The 27,898-nt window shown below is 43.6% G+C and overlaps 1 protein-coding gene across 3 annotated transcripts in view; it reads left to right on the forward strand.

Moving 5' to 3' along the window:
• Positions 1-27,898, forward strand: part of srgap1a (SLIT-ROBO Rho GTPase activating protein 1a) — a 109,363-nt gene that overhangs the window by 19,005 nt on the left and 62,460 nt on the right. For all 3 annotated transcript variants that reach the window (XM_084556068.1, XM_084556069.1, XM_084556070.1), the window contains exon 2: positions 9,606-9,801. In XM_084556068.1, coding sequence (XP_084412194.1) covers positions 9,606-9,801 — 196 coding nt within the window. The remainder of the gene's footprint in view (positions 1-9,605; positions 9,802-27,898) is intronic.

A 27,898-nucleotide genomic window follows, 5' to 3' on the forward strand; every position in this document is an offset into this window, starting at 1 on the left:
CACCCTCTTCAGTTGTCCGACCACACAATTTTCATAGTATTGTCACCCCAAACAAACATCCCAACTGTAAGAGCTGAGGGCATGCCCAGCCAAGTTTTTTGCCTGAGGTTAGCTTTGTTGAGAATTAGTGGCTGCCGTGACATATGAGCTTTAGCCCCTTTATCTCTCTCATCGCTAATACCCACAAACAAAAGCACAAAGGCATGCCAGATGCAAAGTGGGGTGTCAGTTTTCTTTGGGGAAAATAGAAAAAGTTAAATATGTAGATACTGTAAGTCTATGGCAGTTTTCCTTTAAATTAAATCAAGCAGAGAACCTCTGCCCAGACTGTCCTCCGATATATAGTTTATTCTCAATCTGCCTATTTTTTATTCACATGAACCCACACTGTTCGCTCTAGGGCAGCAGACAGAGTTCTAGAGATGAATGAGGAAAGTGGGTGAGGTCTGGCCAAGAGACTGACACAGATTTTATCTTCTCTGATGTTGAGTCACACAGATGCAACCACTTCCCATCGTAAGTTTTACTTGGCACTTTTTTGGCTTCATTTTAATGTGACATGGCGGCGATTCTCTGCTGAAATTTCAGCTTTTCATTACCAAATACTCACTCACTCTGTCGGCTTGAAAGGTGCCTCTGAAAGAGTGTTGCCTGCTTGTTTGCAGAGGATGGCAGCTGTGGTGGGCTTTGATTCACAGCAGCTACAAAAGGATTCCAATGGTTCAATGGTGACCCAGAGCTACAGGGAGGGGAAAAAAAAGCATGGAAACTTTTCAAATTGCTTTTCAGGCCTGGTCACGCCAGTATTTGAGACAAATTGAAATTGCAAATTGCTGCAATCTGGGGAATTGCTTGAGGAAAATACATTCACGCACATTTTCAATTATATGTTGCTTTCTTAATTGGTACGACACAATAATAAAAAGCTGTCTTCACAATGCAAACCTCAGCGAGTCCAAAATGTATGTAGTTCCTAGGAAAAGCAACATCGTCTATATACTGCACATGAAAAGGCTCAAAGTCATGCTAATAAGTCACAAAATCCACTGGTTGTCGTTGTACTTTCGAGCACTGAACATGTCCTAGCTCAACAAGTATTAATATATTTACTCGTGTTATGGATTATTTTTGTTGGGAACATGATCATGATCAAAAGCGGACTGCAATATACCGCAGTAGTGATGTGAAAAATATTTGCGCACACCTCGTTTTGTGGTTGCCATTGCAGTTCCTTGCCTGGAGGCCTGGAGGACTTGCTGCTGACAAAACTTTTGAGAGTCACCTTTCAAGTTTGGAGGGGGGTGCAACTTTTATGTCGACAAACTTGCACACACAAAAATAAGCCCAAGTATACTCAACACACACAAACAGACACCCGGCAACACAACTCAGCCGGTGCATGTGTGGGGGACCGACACACCAGACTGGCGTCCAGATCAAACAGAATGTCTAGATGTTAACCAGCAGCTGAACAAACATCTCTGCCTCTGAAATGTGCTTACTTCTCCCAGCATTCTGCTCCCCGCTCTTTTATTTTGTTTGGATCAAAATGACGGTCCTCACTGGCCACCATAAAGTCAGCGGTGATTGATCTCTCTCCCGCCTGCACTAGGCCCCTAGCCCGTCGGGGCGTTGCCTTAGCAACCGTGGCTTTCGGGCTCGTAAGTCGTTTAGCAGAGCCGAATCTAATTGGCAAAGATTATTACATTTCAGTTATTGAAATTGCACATTTGAATGCGACCTCGTTGAGTGGATCTGACGTAGATTTAAGTGTTTGTTTTGCCCCATTAGTATCCCGTAGTTTGACATCTGTTATTTGACTTCGGGAGTGTATTGTGTTGGAGAAGTACGCACAGTTGGCCGTCATGGCCGAGCTGCTTCTGAATCAGACTATAAAAACCAGAGCGCAGGAAGGAACCTGAACTCTTCGGGTCTGCCGCCCACAATACTCCCGGGCCCAAGAGAAAATGCAAGAACTCTTATCACAATCACTACTGCATTTCCTGTGTGTGTGTGTTGGAATTGTTGAGAGAAGCAGCAGGTTGGTGTGTATGTATATCTTTCTCTTAGTGTCTATTAGGCCTATTTTGTGTATTAAAAATGATTTCTTCGAGCTGATATATGCAAGTTCATTGTTTGTTGATCACTGCTGCCAATGAATAAACTGCAGTGATTCATACCTCTTGGAAGTCAGATCACACAAGTATAGCTTCTACTGGATCATGATGTATCCCAAAGGATGCTGGTTCAGCTTACAGCATTTGAAAAGAAGATTACGGACCGGGCTCTTTCCCGTTCTGATTTGACAGCCAGCCTCTGGATCACAGTAGCCTACAGTACTTCCATTGGAAGCCTCTCTGCGGTCTTGGAAGCTGCATGGATGTCAGTCAGATGTTGTAATGGGGACCACATTTGCGGCCCTGCGATATTTTGAGATAAAATGCTTTCGCGAAGCTGACAAGTATGCTTTGTGTAATTTGGCTCTGCTCTGTCCGCCGTTGGTGACTCAAGGAAATCTGCTCAGCCTTTTTGGGCAAGTCTAAATCACTTTAGGCCAACCTGACTATTCCTCAAACTGCAACAGCGTCTCTGGCAGCTTTGTTTCATTCAAAAACTGGGTTTTCCATGTTTGTTTTTAGGTCTTTATATTTTATCAAAGACACAGCTGGTGTGACTCATGTAGCGCAAGGCCTAGGTGCCAGTCATTTAGTGTCATTAATAATGTTATCTGAGAGAACAACCACACGCTAACATACGCCAGCAGTCATGCCCAGATGGAAGACAGAGGTGGTTGGCTCTGACCATGTCTGACATACCAAGCACATGATGAATTTCTTACTGGTCAAACCAACCGATTGAAGTCATCTGATTCATGACAATACTGTGTGGCTAAATATAGTCATTGCACAATACGTGTCATGAGTCAGGGTGTCAAATGTATAGGCCTTGCCCATCGGGGACACTTTTTGGTGGGTGCCACAGCAAGCATGACGATGGTCAACTTAGCGTTTGGTCCACACCATGGACGAGTGGAGCAGGGCTAGTCGAGATTCACTGCAGGCGTTTGGTTCACACAGAAGGCAGAGGAAAAGAGAGGAAAGATGAAAGGTCGACGGCCGAGATGATTACAGTGGTGCATACGACATCCAAACAAGAGCGCCTGGGAATCTGTTGGACAGGGACTGTGCAGATAGCGCTGGTAGCTTCATGGCACAGATGTGTTCCATGTGTGTGGTGCAATCATGCCCATTCCTATTTACTCTTTTTTTTTTCCTTTTTACTTTGATATATATTACAACACTTGTCACATGGTTAACATTACTTTTGTTACAAGCATGAATGCATATGACTATGTAGTCTGTGCAGTCATTTGAAGGTAAACCAGACCCAACACCAGATCATAAGGAAAAAAAACTTGAGGCATGGTGAGTCACGCTCGGTGAAAACGAACACAGTGGTAGGCAACATCTTGTATCAATCTCGTTGCTTGGATAAAACTACTTTTTGTATAATTTTAGCCTCATGTTACGTATCTATCAAAGAAACATGATGCTAGGGCCTTGTTAGATTATGAAAAATGTCAGAAGTGTATATGCTGCACACACTAGCGCTTTCTGCCATTTGATCCCGCTCCAGCTGTAATTGAAAGCTTGTGCTCGGTTAAAAACTGATGTGCCGTTTCGTAATTACCTTTGATGGTATTTATCCTGTCTTGTATCCAGCCTCCAGAAGAGGCACAGACAACTCCCCCAGTCCCAAACTCTAGATCTGAAGCAGATGGCGGGGCCGGGCACCCTCCTGTATCATCTCTCCTCAGGCCTCAGCAGCTATTTCAGGTGCTGCTGATGAGCCAGTCTGCATGTGGAAGTGCAGCCCTGGGACTGATGTGGGTACGTCATGTCCCAGATAGCTGTGGGTGGAAACTGTAATCAACTAGGAGAAACTCTCCTAGTTTATAGCCTGTTGTGGTACCCAAAGAGGAATACATTCCTCCTTGCAGCAAATGTATCAGATGCATTTTCAATTTAATTGGGAGCATCAAGAGAGAGCATAGTGCTGGGGTCAAGAGAGAACAAAAAATGTTATCTCTCTGGCTCTCTGTCAGTGGCTGAGTGGCTTTTACTAAAGCCCAGTTTGTCTCTCGGGGGTGTCATCCCCGTCCTGCTTACAAGGCACTTTCTTTGACAATAGAGCAGACCTATCTGGCAAATCAGGAGCCATTCTGAACTGCAGCTTTGGACATATTCGCTGCCATGAATGGGGTTATGGGAAGTTTGTGATGTGGCCTCCAAAGGAAAAATTGGATAACGTCCAGTTCGGAAACAAAAGGTCTTTGGTCCAAACTGACCAACCACAAAGACCGAATAGCTCTCTCTCTCTCTCTCATTGTCCATATCGACACCATTCTTGGCCACACTGACTGGATGTCCATCAGTCAGCTGAATTTGTTGCTGACAACTTTATAGGCCGTGCTTTAATTCTGCAAGCTTCTGTCCAATTATGCCAGCATGTACCTGGATATAGCTATAAAAGCTCGCAGAGCTTTGTAGATTGTTTGCTCTCTAGATAGGTACACACAGAGAGAGATTGGATGACAGACTTTTGTTATTTTTCAGCAACATTATTCTGTCCCCGTTTCCCGCAGAGTAGCTTCTCAAGACAGTGCACAGGTGCTCTCATCTCCCCTCAGCTCTGTAGTTTGAAAGGGATCACAGAGAGCTTTGATGTCCCCACAACAGACACCCCCCACCCCCTCCATACCCAGATCCCTCGACACTGAGGGCCTCCACACGTGTTTACCATACAGATGACCTCAGAATGGCAGGAATGTACCATGTAATGGCGAAGAGAATCTCAGTGACAGTAAGGTGGTTATGGTTTGAGAAAAACTTTGGATTACAGTGGGTACATTTTTAAAGACGTTCAAAGTCCCGTGTGTCAGTCTCGGTCGGTGGTGTTAGCTTTGTAAGAAACCAGTCAGACAGCTGGCATTGCTCTTATCATGGGGGTAAAGCCCGAGTACGATCAAAGGGAGATGTTTGACTGACACCCAACACCAGCGTGACTTAGACATTTGCTTCAAATATTTGCCTATGGGATTAGTTAATTTTCCATCTCTCTCTCATGTTTCTGTTCTCCGTATATAATGCATTATTGGCGTAAAACTACAGTTAAGTTGGCCGTACTTCTCAAAAGTGACACTCAAAAGTGTCATTAACATTTATTTTCTACTCAGCCAGACAATCTGTCATCTGCTAGTCACATTGACGTTAGTGAGGTGTGTCCTTTGCCTGCCGTGCACCTCTTACATCACTGAAGTTTAAGGCCCTGTTCAGACCAGCCATTAGGATCCGATCTGGGCTGTCCGAACTCAAGCGACCAGCGTTAACTATGCGTGTTCAGGCTTGGCATTAACATATATCTCTTCCAAATCTGATCTCAGTTTTGCTCTCTCTATGCAAATAAACCCCGACATCATCTGGGCAGGCGCAGTAAAATATTACAAGTTATTATTTACTGATCTATGTAGTTCTATCTCTGTAGTTTCCGAGGACACTAAGGATTCAGGGAAATACATAACCTAACCACACTTGGCTCCTCATACATCAACATGGCCGCATCAATGATTAACACCAGAATCACACTTATGTACTCATATTAAACACTTTCATTTGTGCTTAGATTTATTCCTTTTTAGCTGGTTAACAGCTACAAGGGCAGAATATTTTAAAGGGCTCACATTACCAATGAATAGACTTCACAAACGGGGCTTTTTTCTTTTACGGGCAATCATTTATAATAGCTGTTGTATGTTTTTTTTGAATTAATCGGGCAAGACTCCACTGATGCAGGAGCACCCCTGTTGAGTATAGGCGATCTTTAATGTAACCGAGGATGCACTGCATTGACACGACCTAAAGAACGCAGACACATGCGACACCTCTGAATGTGGTCAGGGTTAGGGGCTAGGGTTGAGGTCAAATGTGACCTCAATGCATCCTGGGTGCGTTCACACCTGTCTTTTAACATGATCGGATCAGCCACATCAGATCTTAATACAAAGTCTGAACAGACACTATAGATTTCACCACAGATAGACTTATTGTGCTTTGGTCCCACAGTGTAATTGACACACATCTCTGACTTTATAAGTATATAAAATGACTACCTCATGACTGCATCTGACAGCATTAACAGAAACACGGCTAAATTACAAGAGCTGCGTCGCATGAGGACTACGCTGAAGTTCAACACCAGCAATCATAGGGAGATGACTACCACGTGGGTGGCCCACATATGGAGAGCAGTTTTTAAAAAGCAGTGATTTTGGTTTGAAAAACACCAGCCCCATGTGGAGGAAAAAAGCCAAAATTGAGGAAGAAGAGATGCATTTTCAGATTTATCTGCGTAGCTGTGGTCGTATCCCTTGTGTGACTTTTCACTGTTGAATGCTCTCAAATGTGAGTCTGCAGTACATCTTAGTTCCAGACCTGTCATTTTCTTCAACAGGTGGTGGCGTTTTTTTGTATTAATTTCCCGACACGTCAACTCCTCCGTACTACCGTGCCCAATGCTTGACTCGGAAAAAGAACGATTTAATGAGTTTCCGTGTGCGGTCATGAGTGTAATTGTGTTAAATGATCCACTCCACTCTTTCCTTGTGTCGGTGCCATGGTAGCTTTGTTTTAATCCCCACATCCTCTGGAGATGGAAGCCATTGCATCATTTACCCGTTCATCAGAAAAACCTGTTGGACGTCAGTTCAGTCACATTTAAAACCAACCTCCTATCTTAGTGCTCCTTGGTGGTAACGGTTACCACCAGGTTAGTCTTGATATTTATATATAGTTTTCAGTTCTTGGTGATTTCAAGCTTCTGTTTTGCTGTTGAAATCCCACCGTCCTCATTTGCGGTGTTAGTGGTTCTCTGTGGTTGAGAGTTTTACTGCCATGATAAGCATTTATTCAGATATAGCACTGCTGTGTTCCCTCTGTGTCTAAGTGGTTTATTTCTTCACGAGTGCCTCAAAGACGTAGCCGCTACGTGAAAAAAGCCAAACATAGTCAACAGTTTCCAATAGACTCAGTGTAAATCTTTAATCTATCAGAACTGCAAGAGCCTTTAATTCAGATTAATGGAGCAAAGCCCTAATTTGATTACTGCATTAAGAAAACGTGTCCGTACACACTAAAACACACACACGCAGCTCTCACCCTCACTTTAACCGGCGGCTTTGTAACTGAGTCAGCGGCTGATTGGCCATTAAGTATCTTGATTGACTGAACTATTGATGGTCTCCTGTAAAGGCTCTTAGGGATCTTTTGTCCCTTTTTTTTTTTTTTTACAAAGGAAGTTGTTGCCGTCTAATTGTTTTCTTTTAGTCCACTTTGCTGCTTAATGAATACACTCATGAAAACAGAAGTAGACTAGAAATTCTCGGCCAAGGATGTGTTTCGCTGTGCCGTTCCATCGGCTCTGGTTTATATAAGTCACTTGTTCAAGTGGCGATAACTACAAAAGCTCTCGAATAAATAAAAATACATTTTCCTGCCGCTGTTATCACAAATGGAGAGAAAACTACCAGACGAGTCGTATGCCAGGAAGTGCTGTGAGTCACAATTAGACTACTTCACAGGTTTTATACAGCAAGTAGGAAATTTGTCAGCAAGTTAGACATTCATACACAAAATGGTAAAATTACTTAATGTGGTAAAGTTGGTAAAGTATTTCCCAGCTACTGTCAGACCCTAAACAACTATACAATGGAAATTTCAGGAATATTATAAAAGCTTATAGCCTGCTGTTCAAGTTAGGACAACGTACAAAAGGCTGTTGCTTTAATATGACGTGATATAGTGGAACTGGACGTGAATGTTATAAGATTACCTGTATTTTGTTGTATTAAAATAGAATTTTAAGTCAATTTAAATAAACGAATAAAATAACTTTCTGTACATACAGTGTTATAACCACTGGACTGAAGCCCACCCGCTCATTTTACATGTAAACAATAAAGCACCTGATTATTCCTGCACTGCATATATATTTTTTTCCCTCAAGAAAAGATCTAAGCCTGATCTGAACCTCGATCACCATCACTATTCTTGCATTTGTAGATAAAATGAACCGAAAGTTTCACTGGGGAGATCGTGATGCCTGATCAACGGATGATCCAGGCAATGGGCAATTAGACTGAAACAGCTTTACAATTAGATCTACGTTGCAGTGCAAAGCATTTATTCCATTGTTGATTGTTCCTACTGCAGAAGTTGTTTTGTGTGTATATGTGTAGCATCCCGAGCCATATGACAATGGGCCTTTTCTTGGCTTTAAATATGCTCCATTTATTGGCAGCCCTTTCTCCTAATTAATTTGTGCAGCCAGCAAGTAAAATGATGAAGGTGTCCTCATATTTTTGGATAACAGTATCATCAGGAGGGTGTAGCTTCACGAAGATCTCCTATGGCTTCAAGAATTGGCACACCAAGCTCAAATAGATCAGAGCTGGCAGATCCTTATTTTCAGGTTATTCCTCTGTTGAGAATTTGATGTTTATATACTGGGACTTTATTCTGTGCTGCTATTTTGTTAGTGTGCCCAGAAACCGCCAGTAAGACCTTCAGCTGTCATCTTTATATAATGACACCTGGTTTTTTGCAGCGAATTATACAAATTGTTTGTGGAAGTACGTTGCATCCTTAGCATTTAAAATGAGGAATCGCTACGTACCCCCTCTCCACCGGTGTCCGCGCGGCTCTAAATCACCTCATTAATCTGCCTCCTCTGCTGAAGATGTCTGGCCCAGGGTACCTTCCATTAGGAGAAATCCATTATACATGGCCCTGGCGAGACGGCGCTCACAGAGGAAACAATTTGTGTGTGTGGCTGCACTCACGTGAAAATGTACTTGTGTGTGTGTTAGATCCCAGTCGTCCTGTTGAGGATGTAAATTTAAATGAGGGGCACTCCTGACAGGCGTGATTCCTCAGAAAAGACCTTAGAGGGTAATTTACCTCCACATACAACTTGTTTAAGTGGGGCCTGCTGTTGCCCTTTTGGTTTCCTCTGTGGATTTGGTTTTCAGTCACAGGCACTGATGAGGGTGCATGTATCTGTGTGTATCTGTGTGTATCTGTGCGTGTGCTATAAACTCAGGATGTGATTGGAGTCAGGTTGCATTCATCCTGCAGTTATTCTCCGCCTTAATGAAACACCTGAGACCAGTGTTGCTAACCTCGTATCTCTACAAGCGTTCAGAAGACCCATAACCAAAGGATAATAAGCTGCACTGGGTCATCTAATGGTACTCAGCAGATTTCAGATGTACTATATGTTTGCATCCTGATTTGTTAAGTCAGGTCGCAAACCTCAAAAGTTAACTGCTAGATTTTAAAATTTGAACATGCACTGATTTGTGGTGCGTTTATGTCCATGACTCATCCAGACTAAACCATGAAAATCAAGAATTTTTGCCTGGTTGTCTTCTGTTCAAAGATGTTTCCTTCTTCTTTTTTAACTCTTAACAGGTTCCCTAACTTCTCACCCTTAAAGTTTTTTTTTTTCCATCCTAATCTAATATTCGTTTTCTTCTCTCGTCTCTTCAGAGATCAGGGCCCAGTTGGTGGAGCAGCAGAAATGTCTGGACCAGCAGACGGAAATGCGGGTCCAGCTCCTGCAGGACCTTCAGGACTTCTTCAGGAAGAAGTCGGAGATTGAGATGGAGTACTCCAGAAACCTGGAGAAACTGGCCGAGCGCTTCATGGCCAAGACGCGCAGCACCAAGGATCACCAGCAGTACAAGTGAGGGCACGCTGTTGATGTTTTCTGATGTCATACGGTCATGACAATAGAATCAGAATGAGGATTATCATCACCTTTGAGCTCAATTTATTGTTTAAAAACCGTAGCAGCCACATGGAACTTGGACTGCATTTGCTGAGTGAGTCTTAAAGGAAAACTGTTTTTTACAACCTGGACCTTATTTCTGGCATAAAATACGATCGTTTACTCACCCATATAACTTTTGTGTTATCGGCTTTGTCTGTCGGCTTGTTTACCTGTAATTTGCTACTGCTATGGTTCATCCACAACCTCAGAATCTGAAAAATTTTCAGCCATGTTGCAAAAAACTAGCAGTAGCAAACGAGTGCAAATGACACAAGAGTTATATGGGTGAGTAAACAATCGTATTTTATGCCAGAAATAAGGTCCAGGTTGTGAAAAACAGTAGTTCCCCTTTAAAGAGACTATCGCGCTGATGAATCAATCATTATTTCATCTTGAAAGTTGGTAAAACACAGACAGAAAAGCAATAGATATTTAGATAGGTATGGCAATAGATTAGTTGGGGTGGAGAGAATGTAATATTATCCATGATATATCCAGATTTAGCCACAGTGCAGTGAGTGCCCTACCTTAGTTGCATAAGTGGATTATAAATAAACATAAAATTCTAGTACATGGACCATATCATGTAATATTATCCTAAATGATTTATACTAAAATGATTACATCAGACTCGGTGCTGAACGGCGTACACCGTCCCAAATGATGGTGCATTCATAGGCTGACTGTTTTTGTGAACAAGCTGCAGCCACACACGTATGACTTCTTCGACATGGTGTCGATTAGTTTGGTGCAGACTCTGAGTTTGAAGGCTACTGCTGTAGCACTTTTCTCCTTGAGAAAGTAACACGGGCATTTGTTCGACCAACGACCAGAGACTTCATCCCTTAATCTCCATCATTATAATGCAAATCGTTCCCGCCCTGCAAATTGTGGTGCCGTCTGAATTTCTAGTTATGGAACAATTTCATATGATCGGCACGTGTTTAACTATTAGGTTATATAATATCAAAACTTAGCTTTGTCATTATGAAAAAGTGTAACAGCTGTTCAAGGAGAAACAGAAACCAGAATTTGATTTGTTCTTCCAGATAGAATTAACCTTGCTGCGGCAGTACATATGAAAAAAAGATAAAACCGAAATTAGATTTCCTTTCCCTCTTTTTGTCCCATCTTTCTCTCTCGTCTTCTTCTTCCCTCATTTCTTCCTCTATCTTATGCATATGCACATCACAGTTTGACTCTGAGCCTTTTTATAGCTCTTGACACAGTTAAGTGGGCTGTAGATTTTGGCCTTATTGCAGCGTAGGAGTCCGCCAATGGAAAAAGCAGACATTAGCATATTGTTGAAGCACGGCGGAGCGAACAAAAATAAAACGCGTGTTTGTCCTCGCCGTCTGCAAACAGCCTCTGCTCTCTGTCTGAAGCACCAATGGCTTTAGCATCTGTGAGTGTGAGTAACCGGCGAGGAGGCTGCGGTGCGGCACTGTGTGGGTTTTCATTGTGTGATGTACAGTCTGGTCACTCCACTCACAGGGTAAACATTTGGCAAGTGCCTCGGACTATATTTTTTAAATAAATACGTCGGGATGACATTAATCCTGTGGGTTTTAAATCACGCGACCCGTATTTGCGCCATACATATGCATGTTCACGGAAACACCTGAACAGTACTGCCTCAGTATTCACTAGGTTGTTTTTATTAGACAAATGTGTCTGTGGTAGGGAAAGGTATGTTTTTAAATAAATTTTTTTGCCTGTAGACTTAAGCCAGCTTTCATATGACAGGTCTTCTTGGAAAAGAAGCAGAATGCTAAAGTAGCATTAAAATGTGCAGCTAACTCTGGTAATTATTCAAGACAAGCTGCATTCAAGACAAGGGAACTTTAACTGATGCCAATTCTTTTGACATCTTCAGTTTGGATTATTTTTGGAATATGCTCAGTACCAGTGTAGACATATACACCTATCAGCCACAACATTAAAACCACTGACAGGTAAAATAAATAACATTGACCAATTTGTGACAATTTAACGTTCTGCTGGGAAACTTTTGGACCTGGCATTCATGTGGATGTTACTTAGACATATACCACCCACCTAGACCAGACTAGGCACCCCCACCCCATAGCAATGAGAGCCATCCAAAGCAGGATGCAGCTAAAAAAACATGAAAAGCAGCACAAGGTGTTGACCTGGCCTCCAAATTCATTAGATCCCAAACTGATCAAGTATCTGTGGGATGATCCACAGAGGCCCCTTCCCTTAACTCATAGGACCCAAAGGCCCCCCACTAACAACATCCTGTTGTCAGACACCACAGGACATCCTCAGAAGGCTCGTGTCCATCCTCTGATGAGTCACAACCGTTTTGGAGGCGCAAGAGAGACCTACACAATATTAGGAAGGTGGTCATAATGTTATGCCTGATCGGTGTAAGTATATGCCTCTTTAAATGGGACCTTGTTTCAGCTGCCTGTAGGAAATGGGGCAAAACACAGGTGGAGACGGATGCTTTCCTCCCACATCCCCCTCCCCCTCCTCCTCCCATAAACCGTGCTGCTATTTAAGCAACAAAGATGCCACACTGTCCTCCCATGTAAACATTGGCATTTGTGTTTGTTGGCGTGCGTGACAGGATAAAAACCCAGGTTTCTGCGGGTGGCTGTCAAAAAATGTCGCCCTTTAACCATATTTATGTTACCATAATGGTCTAAAGCTGCCTCTCTCTCTCTCTCACACACACACGCTACTTTGACCCATGAAAAAGTTTTCACTCTCGTCAGGAGTGAAATAAAGTTTGTCAGAAAGCGCTGACTTCTTGCCACCTGCGGGAGTATTACAGAGCTTCTCAGCTGGAGAAGAAGGAATCTTGCTTCAGGGCTTCCCCGTGTGGAGTCTGACAGAAGCGGTGGCAAGACAGCAGTGGATGATGGATAATGCTAAAGTAAAAATGTTTTTCTATAGCTACTGTGAAAATATCTTGGAATAAATTCTCATTTATTATAATAATAATATTAATAAAAGGTTTGCTAGTTTAATGTAATTGTCTTAGTGACATTATCACGTATGACCAGTCTGAACACCTTAGATGTTCTTTGCTTAAACGCAAAAATACCACAGAAACCACAAACGACCTGTTTCCCTGACAAACTCTCTTCTTCCTTTGAATAACACAAATTAGCATTCATTCTTTACATATAATACTCTTATATTACATATTGTTCTTTGCTTCATAATGAATTACAAAGAGAAGTTTGTGTTTTTTCAGTTTTAAGTACACGTAAAGTTGCACAGTAATGGAAAATCTGCCTAGCATCCCAGTTAAATTTGATAATTACCTGTCATAAACTTAGTGGACTCTGCAGAGAACACATGCTGTTCAGCGTGAGGTGCTATGTTGGTCGAAGCAGCGAAATAATAAAGCTGAAAGCATTCATAGCTTCCAGGATCTGGTAAACCAGACAGCAGCAGCAGCAGCAGCAGCTTCTGGTTATAGCGGATGCATTAGTGGGTTTAGACAATAAATAGCCATTAATGTGCTATGGAAAAGTTCAGTGCCACTAGTGTTTTCTTCTCTTAAGGAAACCGAACAACAGGCCAGTGTCACAGTGCCCAGCCCACGACAGCAGTTCCTGGGAGAGCCATTCACTTGTGTTTTATAGGCTGTTTGCAGAACGCACACAAATGAACAAATATGGGCAAACATTCTCCTCCGTTTCCCTCGCTCTTTCTTAAACACACACACGTGCAAACAGATACTGTATTATGCAAAGTTTGTTCAGGGAGGGACACGGAGATGACGAGCAGAGGAATCATTGAATTATTTATGCTGCCCAAGCCGCAGCTGGGATTGTCTCAAATGCGCCGCTCTTATCTAGAATCAAGCTTCTGGTTAGAGGACTTCCTCGTTTTGTCCCTGAGGATCGAAAAGGAGGCGTGAAACATGTTGCTGCTGAAGCCACAGGCTGTGGTCTTGCGGTGCACTGAGTTTGCATGGCACGGAGGAGAAAATTGTCGATAGGTCCTCATTTGATTAAAACTTGACTCCGTTTGGACTAATTCACTCGATCAATGATGCATGGACGGAAGAAAATTGCTAATTTGTTCTGCTCGGGAATTAATTGCTCATCGGCACCTCGTTACCGCCTCTAAAATTAGAACTTCTTAGCTTCAGTATAACTTAGAAAGTGATATTGCTCCGGTAGCAGCTGGAAGTCGGCGTCAGTTGCTGGGCTGCAGCTATAACGACCGCTACTGCAGTTTATTAATAAAATATTTTATCAGGACTTTGAGAAGACTTTGCTATTTTGCCTTTGCCGCTGATAAGAGCTCCTGTTTCAATACCTTGCATTCTGAAAAGGTAATTATTCTCCATTGTCAGCATCCTCCTACAGCATGAGAGTTCAAGTATGTTGACACTGACCCAGTTACTTCTGGATTTAGACGGCTTGAATGGACAGAACACACATAAGCACACATTTCTTGGAGGCATTAAGTTCATAATGAGTTCTCTGTTTCACTTGTATCCCTCCATGCCTCTCGTGGACATTAGTTTCCCTTTCCGTACCTGTTTCTTGAGCCTCCCGGGGGCCCGTCTATCTGTCAGTGAGTGTGTCTGACCCAGTTCCTGGCCTGGCTGAGGGGGAAATGATGACATTGAGAGATTTTCCTGCCATTATGTGGGGTAAGCAACTCCCAGAGGGCGATGTGTCGTCACGGCCCGTGCGGGTCTCCCACTTGTTTTCTTAGTCTGTCCTCTTTTTACTGCACGTCTCCAGTTTGATTTAGTAGGTCAGCCTAGTGACAGACCATCCTAATAGCCAGATTTTCCAATTCTTATGTGGTCATTAGTGTTGATGGTAATTTAGTCACGTTAAATTCCTCCGTGCCTGCAGTGTTGACAGAGAAAGCAGAGACGCGGAGTTCTCACACTGCCATATTGTACTGCCGCCATGTACCACGATGCATTGCACCTGAGCCAGCTATTCGGCTCATTGAAATGTGCTGACAGGCTCTGTGTACAGAAAGTTAAGGTTTCTAAAATAATGTTAGCACGCTATTTGACCAGAACTCTGCAAAAAAGACATAAATTCATTAACACCAGATCTGCGGAACAAAAAGTAGTGTTTTGCACACATATTTGTCCACATGAATTGTAAAACTTATTTATTGGTGGCCAAGCAGCGAAGCTGCGTAGGACACCTATTGTGTTTCTACGTTTTCTTCCCTATTATTATTATTATTGGTGGCCAAGCAGCGAAGCTGCGTAGGACACCTATTGTGTTTCTACGTTTTCTTCCCTATTATTATTATTATTATTGGTGGCCAAGCAGCGAAGCTGCGTAGGACACCTATTGTGTTTCTACGTTTTCTTCCCTATTATTGGTGGCCAAGCAGCGAAGCTGCGTAGGACACCTATTGTGTTTGTACGTTTTCTTCCCTATTATTATTATTATTATTCCGCCATGGGAGTCTATGGCAGCCCATAGAACCGTATGGTAAAAAGTTGTCAAATTTTGCACACAGCTTAAGGACAGTCTCAACATTACTTTGACTGAGTTTCATGTAAGCACTAACCACGCTCTAGCGCCACCAACGGGTCAAAGTTTGAAGTACATTTGTGCATGTAACTTTTGAACCGTATGTCCGATTTTTGAAAACAAGGTATCCTCGGCATCCTTGGACCAAGCCGAGTTCAACGCACCATATGGCGTCAATTTCCGTCATGATGGATTTTCCGCCATTTTGGATTTCATCAAAAACACGAAAAAAGTTTCAGCGGTCACAAATTTTGTCCGATTCTCACGAAAATTGGCACAGACCGTCTTCTGACCAATGCGCACAAAAGTTATCAGAAGGAATCTTCAGATTCGAAACCGTTTGGCCGTAACAGCCAATCAAAATTGGCGGCGAAGGCGCCGTTTTCCATTTGAGCTCTTATCTCGGCAACGTTTTGGTGCAATGAAACCAAATTTGGTACCACGCTTCCAGACTCTGTCCCAAGTGCACGATAAAAATCTGGTGTCATTTCTCCACTAGGGGGCGCTATAATTAGCAAAACATTGTTTTTGCTCATATCTCTTGATGCGTTTTTATTTGAAATGAAATTGCGATATCCGCACATACCGTGGGTTGCCCCAGTGACAGTTCATGCCAACTTTTCGCGTTAGCCAATCGCAGTCGCCGGCAACGCCGCCAAACAGGAAGTTTTCTTATATCTCGGCGACGCTTTGACTTCCGAAGACCAAACTCGGTCACGGGCTTCGACACTCCCCTAGAAGTGCGCAATAAAAATTTGGTGTCATTCGGCCACTAGGGGGCGATGTAATTAGCAAAATTGCGTTTTTCCTCATAACTTTTGACCCGTATGCCTGATATTCAAAAACTTGGTACTGTTGGACTCCTTGGATCATGCCGAGATCGACGATACCTATGATGTTAATTTCGCCCCATTGGAATTTCCGCCATTTTGGATTTAATCAAAAACACTTCAAAGTTTTCACGGGTCACAACTTTTGTCCGATCGACACCAAACTTCACACACGTCATCTACGGACCGTGCTACATTAATGCGTTACTTTTTGTCTTCGGAACTAAAACCGTTCGCCCGTAACAGCCAATCGAAATTTGCGGCGAAGCCCCTAACAGGAAGTGAGCTCATATCTCAGCAGCCCTTGCGTGTATCAGAGCCAAACTCGGTGCATGGACTCAGGACCCGATCAGGGGGACGCTCAAGAAATGTTGGCGACCTTTGACCTCTAGGGGGCGCTGCAATTAGCAACCATGCATTTTGGCCTGCAGCTGTTGATGTGTTTGGAATTCAAATGTACTAATGGTGTCTGGTAATACTGTTAGACGTCCTTAGGCCGACCCGCGTCAACTTGTGATGTCATCGTAATTGATTCGGCCGCCATATTGGATTTAATCAGAAACATCAAAACGTTTTCACAGGTCACAAATTTCATCTGATCTTCACCAAAATTGGAACAGGCCATCTTCGGACCATGTCTTATCAATGCGTTTGCTTTCTGGAGCAATTGGCAAAAGCATTCGCCAAACAGGAAGTGACCTTATATCTCAACCGATCCTGGCTTTTTTGGCTCGAAACCTGCTGTGACTGCTTAATGCTTTATGTCTGATGCGACTGCATTGAGTTACGTGGCAAATCTGCACTGCTGAACTTTCTGCTTGGCCACCTCAATGCTGCTTGCAGCTTTAATTATTATTATTATTGGTGGCCAAGCAGCGAAGCTGCGTAGGACACCTATTGTGTTTGTACGTTTTCTTCCCTATTATTATTATTATTATTCCGCCATGGGAGTCTATGGCAGCCCATAGAACCGTATGGTAAAAAGTTGTCAAATTTTGCACACAGCTTAAGGACAGTCTCAACATTACTTTGACTGAGTTTCATGTAAGCACTAACCACGCTCTAGCGCCACCAACGGGTCAAAGTTTGAAGTACATTTGTGCATGTAACTTTTGAACCGTATGTCCGATTTTTGAAAACAAGGTATCCTCGGCATCCTTGGACCAAGCCGAGTTCAACGCACCATATGGCGTCAATTTCCGTCATGATGGATTTTCAGCCATTTTGGATTTCATCAAAAACACGAAAAAAGTTTCAGCGGTCACAAATTTTGTCCGATTCTCACGAAAATTGGCACAGACCGTCTTCTGACCAATGCGCACAAAAGTTATCAGAAGGAATCTTCAGATTCGAAACCGTTTGGCCGTAACAGCCAATCAAAATTGGCGGCGAAGGCGCCGTTTTCCATTTGAGCTCTTATCTCGGCAACGTTTTGGTGCAATGAAACCAAATTTGGTACCACGCTTCCAGACTCTGTCCCAAGTGCACGATAAAAATCTGGTGTCATTTCTCCACTAGGGGGCGCTATAATTAGCAAAACATTGTTTTTGCTCATATCTCTTGATGCGTTTTTATTTGAAATGAAATTGCGATATCCGCACATACCGTGGGTTGCCCCAGTGACAGTTCATGCCAACTTTTCGCGTTAGCCAATCGCAGTCGCCGGCAACGCCGCCAAACAGGAAGTTTTCTTATATCTCGGCGACGCTTTGACTTCCGAAGACCAAACTCGGTCACGGGCTTCGACACTCCCCTAGAAGTGCGCAATAAAAATTTGGTGTCATTCGGCCACTAGGGGGCGATGTAATTAGCAAAATTGCGTTTTTCCTCATAACTTTTGACCCGTATGCCTGATATTCAAAAACTTGGTACTGTTGGACTCCTTGGATCATGCCGAGATCGACGATACCTATGATGTTAATTTCGCCCCATTGGAATTTCCGCCATTTTGGATTTAATCAAAAACACTTAAAAGTTTTCACGGGTCACAACTTTTGTCCGATCGACACCAAACTTCACACACGTCATCTACGGACCGTGCTTCATTAATGCGTTACTTTTTGTCTTCGGAACTAAAACCGTTCGCCCGTAACAGCCAATCGAAATTTGCGGCGAAGCCCCTAACAGGAAGTGAGCTCATATCTCAGCAGCCCTTGCGTGTATCAGAGCCAAACTCGGTGCATGGACTCAGGACCCGATCAGGGGGACGCTCAAGAAATGTTGGCGACCTTTGACCTCTAGGGGGCGCTGCAATTAGCAACCATGCATTTTGGCCTGCAGCTGTTGATGTGTTTGGAATTCAAATGTACTAATGGTGTCTGGTAATACTGTTAGACGTCCTTAGGCCGACCCGCGTCAACTTGTGATGTCATCGTAATTGATTCGGCCGCCATATTGGATTTAATCAGAAACATCAAAACGTTTTCACAGGTCACAAATTTCATCTGATCTTCACCAAAATTGGAACAGGCCATCTTCGGACCATGTCTTATCAATGCGTTTGCTTTCTGGAGCAATTGGCAAAAGCATTCGCCAAACAGGAAGTGACCTTATATCTCAACCGATCCTGGCTTTTTTGGCTCGAAACCTGCTGTGACTGCTTAATGCTTTATGTCTGATGCGACTGCATTGAGTTACGTGGCAAATCTGCACTGCTGAACTTTCTGCTTGGCCACCTCAATGCTGCTTGCAGCTTTAATTATTATTATTATTATTATTTTTCCGCCATGGGAGTCTATGGCAGCCCATAGAACCGTATGGTAAAAAGTTGTCAAATTTTGCACACAGCTTAAGGACAGTCTCAACTTTACATTGACTGAGTTTCATGTAAGCACTAACCACGCTCTAGCGCCACCAACGGGTCAAAGTTTGAAGTACATTTGTGCATGTAACTTTTGAACCGTATGTCCGATTTTTGAAAACAAGGTATCCTCGGCATCCTTGGACCACGCCGGGTTCAACGCACCATATGGCGTCAATTTCGGCCATGATGGATTTTCCGCCATTTTGGATTTCATCAAAAACACGAAAAAAGTTTCAGCGGTCACAAATTTTGTCCGATTCTCACGAAAATTGGCACACACCGTCTTCTGACCAATGCGCACAAAAGTTATCAGAAGTCATCTTCAGATTCGAAACCGTTTGGCCGTAACAGCCAATCAAAATTGGCGGCGAAGGCGCCGTTTTCCATTTGAGCTCATATCTCGGCAACGTTTTGGTGCAATGAAACCAAATTTGGTACCACGCTTCCAGACTCTGTCCCAAGTGCACGATAAAAATCTGGTGTCATTTCTCCACTAGGGGGCGCTATAATTAGCAAAACATTGTTTTTGCTCATATCTCTTGATGCGTTTTTATTTGAAATGAAATTACGATATCCACAGATACCGTGGGTTGCCCCAGTGACAGTTCATGCCGACTTTTCGCGTTAGCCAATCGCAGTCGGCGGCAACGCCGCCAAACAGGAAGTTTTCTTATATCTCGGCGACGCTTTGACTTCCGAAGACCAAACTCGGTCACACGCTTCGACACTCCCCTAGAAGTGCGCAATGAAAATTTGGTGTCACTCGGCCACTAGGGGGCGATGTAATTAGCAAAATTGCGTTTTCGCTTATAACTTTTGACCCGTATGCCTGATATTCAAAAACTTGGTACTGTTGGACTCCTTGGATCATGCCGAGATCGACGATACCTATGATGTTAATTTCGCCCCATTGGAATTTCCGCCATTTTGGATTTTATCGAAAACACTTCAAAGTTTTCACGGGTCACAACTTTTGTCCGATCGACACCAAACTTCACACACGTCATCTACGGACCGTGCTTCATTAATGCGTTACTTTTTGTCTTCGGAACTAAAACCGTTCTCCCGTAACAGCCAATCGAAATTTGCGGCGAAGCCCCTAATAGGAAGTGAGCTCATATCTCAGCAGCCCTTGCGTGTATCAAAGCCAAACTCGGTACATGGACTCAGGACCCGATCAGGGGAACGCTCAATAAATTTTGGCGACCTATGACCTCTAGGGGGCGCTGCAATTAGCAACCATGCATTTTGGCCTGTAGCTGTTGATGTCTTTGGAATTAAAATGTACTAATGGTGTCTGGTTATACTGTTAGACGTCATTAGGCCGACCCACGTCAACTTGTGATGTCATCGTAATTGATTCGGCCGCCATATTGGATTTAATCAGAAACATCAAAACATTTTCACAGGTCACAAATTTCATCTGATCTTCACCAAAATTGGAACAGGCCATCTTCGGACCATGCCTTATCGATGTATTTGCTTTCTGGAACAACTGGCAAAAGCATTCGCCAAACAGGATCCTGGCTTTTTTGGCTCGAAACCTGCTGTGACTGCTTAATGCTTTATGTCTGATGCGACTGCATTGAGTTACATGGCAAATCTGCGCTGCCGAACTTCCTGCTTGGCCACCTCAATGCTGCTTGCAGCTTTAATTGGTGGCCAAGCAGCGAAGCTGCGTAGGACACCTATTGTGTTTCTACGTTTTCTTCCCTATTATTATTATTATTATTATTATTATTATTATTATTATTATTTTTCCGCCATGGGAGTCTATGGCAGCCCATAGAACCGTATGGTAAAAAGTTGTCAAATTTTGCACACAGCTTAAGGACAGTCTCAACTTTACTTTGACTGAGTTTCATGTAAGCACTAACCACGCTCTAGCGCCACCAACGGGTCAAAGTTTGAAGTACATTTGTGCATGTAACTTTTGAACCGTATGTCCGATTTTTGAAAACAAGGTATCCTCGGCATCCTTGGACCACGCCGGGTTCAACGCACCATATGGCGTCAATTTCGGCCATGATGGATTTTCCGCCATTTTGGATTTCATCAAAAACACGAAAAAAGTTTCAGCGGTCACAAATTTTGTCCGATTCTCACGAAAATTGGCACACACCGTCTTCTGACCAATGCGCACAAAAGTTATCAGAAGTCATCTTCAGATTCGAAACCGTTTGGCCGTAACAGCCAATCAAAATTGGCGGCGAAGGCGCCGTTTTCCATTTGAGCTCATATCTCGGCAACGTTTTGGTGCAATGAAACCAAATTTGGTACCACGCTTCCAGACTCTGTCCCAAGTGCACGATAAAAATCTGGTGTCATTTCTCCACTAGGGGGCGCTATAATTAGCAAAACATTGTTTTTGCTCATATCTCTTGATGCGTTTTTATTTGAAATGAAATTACGATATCCACAGATACCGTGGGTTGCCCCAGTGACAGTTCATGCCGACTTTTCGCGTTAGCCAATCGCAGTCGGCGGCAACGCCGCCAAACAGGAAGTTTTCTTATATCTCGGCGACGCTTTGACTTCCGAAGACCAAACTCGGTCACACGCTTCGACACTCCCCTAGAAGTGCGCAATGAAAATTTGGTGTCATTCGGCCACTAGGGGGCGATGTAATTAGCAAAATTGCGTTTTCGCTTATAACTTTTGACCCGTATGCCTGATATTCAAAAACTTGGTACTGTTGGACTCCTTGGATCATGCCGAGATCGACGATACCTATGATGTTAATTTCGCCCCATTGGAATTTCCGCCATTTTGGATTTTATCGAAAACACTTCAAAGTTTTCACGGGTCACAACTTTTGTCCGATCGACACCAAACTTCACACACGTCATCTACGGACCGTGCTTCATTAATGCGTTACTTTTTGTCTTCGGAACTAAAACCGTTCTCCCGTAACAGCCAATCGAAATTTGCGGCGAAGCCCCTAACAGGAAGTGAGCTCATATCTCAGCAGCCCTTGCGTGTATCAAAGCCAAACTCGGTACATGGACTCAGGACCCGATCAGGGGAACGCTCAATAAATTTTGGCGACCTATGACCTCTAGGGGGCGCTGCAATTAGCAACCATGCATTTTGGCCTGTAGCTGTTGATGTCTTTGGAATTAAAATGTACTAATGGTGTCTGGTTATACTGTTAGACGTCATTAGGCCGACCCACGTCAACTTGTGATGTCATCGTAATTGATTCGGCCGCCATATTGGATTTAATCAGAAACATCAAAACATTTTCACAGGTCACAAATTTCATCTGATCTTCACCAAAATTGGAACAGGCCATCTTCGGACCATGCCTTATCGATGTATTTGCTTTCTGGAACAACTGGCAAAAGCATTCGCCAAACAGGATCCTGGCTTTTTTGGCTCGAAACCTGCTGTGACTGCTTAATGCTTTATGTCTGATGCGACTGCATTGAGTTACATGGCAAATCTGCGCTGCCGAACTTCCTGCTTGGCCACCTCAATGCTGCTTGCAGCTTTAATTATTATTATTATTATTATTATTATTTTTCCGCCATGGGAGTCTATGGCAGCCCATAGAACCGTATGGTAAAAAGTTGTCAAATTTTGCACACAGCTTAAGGACAGTCTCAACTTTACTTTGACTGAGTTTCATGTAAGCACTAACCACGCTCTAGCGCCACCAACGGGTCAAAGTTTGAAGTACATTTGTGCATGTAACTTTTGAACCGTATGTCCGATTTTTGAAAACAAGGTATCCTCGGCATCCTTGGACCACGCCGGGTTCAACGCACCATATGGCGTCAATTTCGGCCATGATGGATTTTCCGCCATTTTGGATTTCATCAAAAACACGAAAAAAGTTTCAGCGGTCACAAATTCTGTCCGATTCTCACGAAAATTGGCACACACCGTCTTCTGACCAATGCGCACAAAAGTTATCAGAAGTCATCTTCAGATTCGAAACTGTTTGGCCGTAACAGCCAATCAAAATTGGCGGCGAAGGCGCCGTTTTCCATTTGAGCTCATATCTCGGCAACGTTTTGGTGCAATGAAACCAAATTTGGTACCACGCTTCCAGACTCTGTCCCAAGTGCACGATAAAAATCTGGTGTCATTTCTCCACTAGGGGGCGCTATAATTAGCAAAACATTGTTTTTGCTCATATCTCTTGATGCGTTTTTATTTGAAATGAAATTGCGATATCCACAGATACCGTGGGTTGCCCCAGTGACAGTTCATGCCGACTTTTCGCGTTAGCCAATCGCAGTCGGCGGCAACGCCGCCAAACAGGAAGTTTTCTTATATCTCGGCGACGCTTTGACTTCCGAAGACCAAACTCGGTCACACGCTTCGACACTCCCCTAGAAGTGCGCAATAAAAATTTGGTGTCATTCGGCCACTAGGGGGCGATGTAATTAGCAAAATTGCGTTTTCGCTTATAACTTTTGACCCGTATGCCTGATATTCAAAAACTTGGTACTGTTGGACTCCTTGGATCATGCCGAGATCAACGATACCTATGATGTTAATTTCGCCCCATTGGAATTTCCGCCATTTTGGATTTTATCGAAAACACTTCAAAGTTTTCACGGGTCACAACTTTTGTCCGATCGACACCAAACTTCACACACGTCATCTACGGACCGTGCTTCATTAATGCGTTACTTTTTGTCTTCGGAACTAAAACCGTTCTCCCGTAACAGCCAATCGAAATTTGCGGCGAAGCCCCTAACAGGAAGTGAGCTCATATCTCAGCAGCCCTTGCGTGTATCAAAGCCAAACTCGGTACATGGACTCAGGACCCGATCAGGGGAACGCTCAATAAATTTTGGCGACCTATGACCTCTAGGGGGCGCTGCAATTAGCAACCATGCATTTTGGCCTGTAGCTGTTGATGTCTTTGGAATTCAAATGTACTAATGGTGTCTGGTTATACTGTTAGACGTCCTTAGGCCGACCCACGTCAACTTGTGATGTCATCGTAATTGATTCGGCCGCCATATTGGATTTAATCAGAAACATCAAAACGTTTTCACAGGTCACAAATTTCATCTGATCTTCACCAAAATTGGAACAGGCCATCTTCAGACCATGCCTTATCAATGCATTGCTTTCTGGAGCAATTGGCAAAAGCATTCGCCCGTAACAGCCCATCGAAATCGGCAGCGAAGCCACCAAACAGGAAGTGAGCTCATATCTCCGCAACCCTTTCATTATTGGTGGCCAAGCAGCGAAGCTGCGTAGGACACCTATTGTGTTTCTACGTTTTCTTCCCTATTATTATTATTGGTGGCCAAGCAGCGAAGCTGCGTAGGACACCTATTGTGATTGTACGTTTTCTTCCCTATTATTATTATTATTATTCCGCCATGGGAGTCTATGGCAGCCCATAGAACCGTATGGTAAAAAGTTGTGAAATTTTGCACACAGCTTAAGGACAGTCTCAACTTTACTTTGACTGAGTTTCATGTAAGCACTAACCACGCTCTAGCGCCACCAACGGGTCAAAGTTTGAAGTACATTTGTGCATGTAACTTTTGAACCGTATGTCCGATTTTTGAAAACAAGGTATCCTCGGCATCCTTGGACCAAGCCGAGTTCAACGCACCATATGGCGTCAATTTCCGTCATGATGGATTTTCCGCCATTTTGGATTTCATCAAAAACACGAAAAAAGTTTCAGCGGTCACAAATTTTGTCCGATTCTAACGAAAATTGGCACAGACCGTCTTCTGACCAATGCGCACAAAAGTTATCAGAAGGAATCTTCAGATTCGAAACCGTTTGGCCGTAACAGCCAATCAAAATTGGCGGCGAAGGCGCCGTTTTCCATTTGAGCTCATATCTCGGCAACGTTTTGGTGCAATGAAACCAAATTTGGTACCACGCTTCCAGACTCTGTCCCAAGTGCACGATAAAAATCTGGTGTCATTTCTCCACTAGGGGGCGCTATAATTAGCAAAACATTGTTTTTGCTCATATCTCTTGATGCGTTTTTATTTGAAATGAAATTGCGATATCCGCAGATACCGTGGGTTGCCCCAGTGACAGTTCATGCCAACTTTTCGCGTTAGCCAATCGCAGTCGGCGGCAACGCCGCCAAACAGGAAGTTTTCTTATATCTCGGCGACACTTTGACTTCCGAAGACCAAACTCGGTCACACGCTTCGACACTCCCTCAGAAGTGCGCAATAAAAATTTGGTGTCACTCGGCCACTAGGGGGCGATGTAATTAGCATAATTGCGTTTTTGCTCATAACTTTGGACCCGTATGCCTGATATTCAAAAACTTGGTACTGTTGGACTCCTTGGATCATGCCGAGATCAACGATACCTATGATGTTAATTTCGCCATATTGGAATTTCCGCCATTTTGGATTTAATCGAAAACACTTAAAAGTTTTCACAGGTCACAACTTTTGTCCGATCGACACCAAACTTCACACACGTCATCTACGGACCGTGCTTTATTAACGCATTACTTTTTGTCTTCGGAACTAAAACCGTTCTCCCGTAACAGCCAATCGAAATTTGCGGCGAAGCCCCTAACAGGAAGTGAGCTCATATCTCAGCAGCCCTTGCGTGTATCAAAGCCAAACTCGGTGCATGGACTCAGGACCCGATCAGGGGGACGCTCAAGAAATTTTGGCGACCTTTGACCTCTAGGGGGCGCTGCAATTAGCAACCATGCATTTTGGCCTGCAGCTGTTGATGTGTTTGGAATTAAAATGTACTAATGGTGTCTGGTAATACTGTTAGACGTCCTCAGGCCGACCCAGGTCAACTTGTGATGTCATCGTAATTGATTCGGCCGCCATATTGGATTTAATCAGAAACATCAAAACGTTTTCACAGGTCACAAATTTCATCTGATCTTCAGCAAAATTGGAACAGGCCATCTTCGGACCATGCCTTATCAATGTATTTGCTTTCTGGAACAACTGGCAAAAGCATTCGCCAAACAGGAAGTGACCTTATATCTCAACCGATCCTTGGTTTTTTGGCTTGAAACCTGCTGTGACTGCTTAATGCTTTATGTCTGATGCGACTGCATTGAGTTACACGGCAAATCTGCACTGCTGAACTTTCTGCTTGGCCACCTCAATGCTGCTTGCAGCTTTAATTATTGGTGGCCAAGCAGCGAAGCTGCGTAGGACACCTATTGTGATTGTACGTTTTCTTCCCTATTATTATTATTATTATTCCGCCATGGGAGTCTATGGCAGCCCATAGAACCGTATGGTAAAAAGTTGTCAAATTTTGCACACAGCTTAAGGACAGTCTCAACTTTACTTTGACTGAGTTTCATGTAAGCACTAACCACGCTCTAGCGCCACCAACGGGTCAAAGTTTGAAGTACATTTGTGCATGTAACTTTTGAACCGTATGTCCGATTTTTGAAAACAAGGTATCCTCGGCATCCTTGGACCAAGCCGAGTTCAACGCACCATATGGCGTCAATTTCCGTCATGATGGATTTTCCGCCATTTTGGATTTCATCAAAAACACGAAAAAAGTTTCAGCGGTCACAAATTTTGTCCGATTCTCACGAAAATTGGCACAGACCGTCTTCTGACCAATGCGCACAAAAGTTATCAGAAGGAATCTTCAGATTCGAAACCGTTTGGCCGTAACAGCCAATCAAAATTGGCGGCGAAGGCGCCGTTTTCCATTTGAGCTCATATCTCGGCAACGTTTTGGTGCAATGAAACCAAATTTGGTACCACGCTTCCAGACTCTGTCCCAAGTGCACGATAAAAATCTGGTGTCAATTCTCCACTAGGGGGCGCTATAATTAGCAAAACATTGTTTTTGCTCATATCTCTTGATGCGTTTTTATTTGAAATGAAATTGCGATATCCGCAGATACCGTGGGTTGCCCCAGTGACAGTTCATGCCAACTTTTCGCGTTAGCCAATCGCAGTCGCCGGCAACGCCGCCAAACAGGAAGTTTTCTTATATCTCGGCGACGCTTTGACTTCCGAAGACCAAACTCGGTCACGCGCTTCGACACTCCGTTAGAAGTGCGCAATAAAAATTTGGTGTCATTCGGCCACTAGGGGGCGATGTAATTAGCAAAATTGCGTTTTTGCTTATAACTTTTGACCCGTATGCCTGATATTCAAAAACTTGGTACTGTTGGACTCCTTGGATCATGCCGAGATCGACGATACCTATGATGTTAATTTCGCCCCATTGGAATTTCCGCCATTTTGGATTTGATCAAAAACACTTCAAAGTTTTCACGGGTCACAAATTTTGTCCGATCGACACCAAACTTCACACACGTCATCTACGGACCGTGCTTCATTAACGCATTACTTTTTGTCTTCGGAACTAAAACCGTTCTCCCGTAACAGCCAATCGAAATTTGCGGCGAAGCCCCTAACAGGAAGTGAGCTCATATCTCAGCAGCCCTTGCGTGTATCAAAGCCAAACTCGGTGCATGGACTCAGGATCCGATCAGGGGAACGCTCAAGAAATTTTGGCGACCTTTGACCTCTAGGGGGCGCTGCAATTAGCAACCATGCATTTTGGCCTGCAGCTGTTGATGTGTTTGGAATTCAAATGTACTAATGGTGTCTGGTAATACTGTTAGACGTCCTTAGGCCGACCCACGTCAACTTGTGATGTCATCGTAATTGAGTCGGCCGCCATATTGGATTTAATCAGAAACATCAAAACGTTTTCACAGGTCACAAATTTCATCTGATCTTCACCAAAATTGGAACAGGCCATCTTCGGACCATGCCTTATCGATGCATTGCTTTCTGGAGCAATTGGCAAAAGCATTCGCCAAACAGGAAGTGACCTTATATCTCAACCGATCCTGGGTTTTTTGGCTCGAAACCTGCTGTGACTGCTTAATGCTTTATGTCTGATGCGAGTGCATTGAG

The sequence above is a fragment of the Chelon labrosus genome, assembly GCF_963514085.1.
Source record: "Chelon labrosus genome assembly, chromosome: 11".
NCBI classification, from domain to species: domain Eukaryota; kingdom Metazoa; phylum Chordata; class Actinopteri; order Mugiliformes; family Mugilidae; genus Chelon; species Chelon labrosus.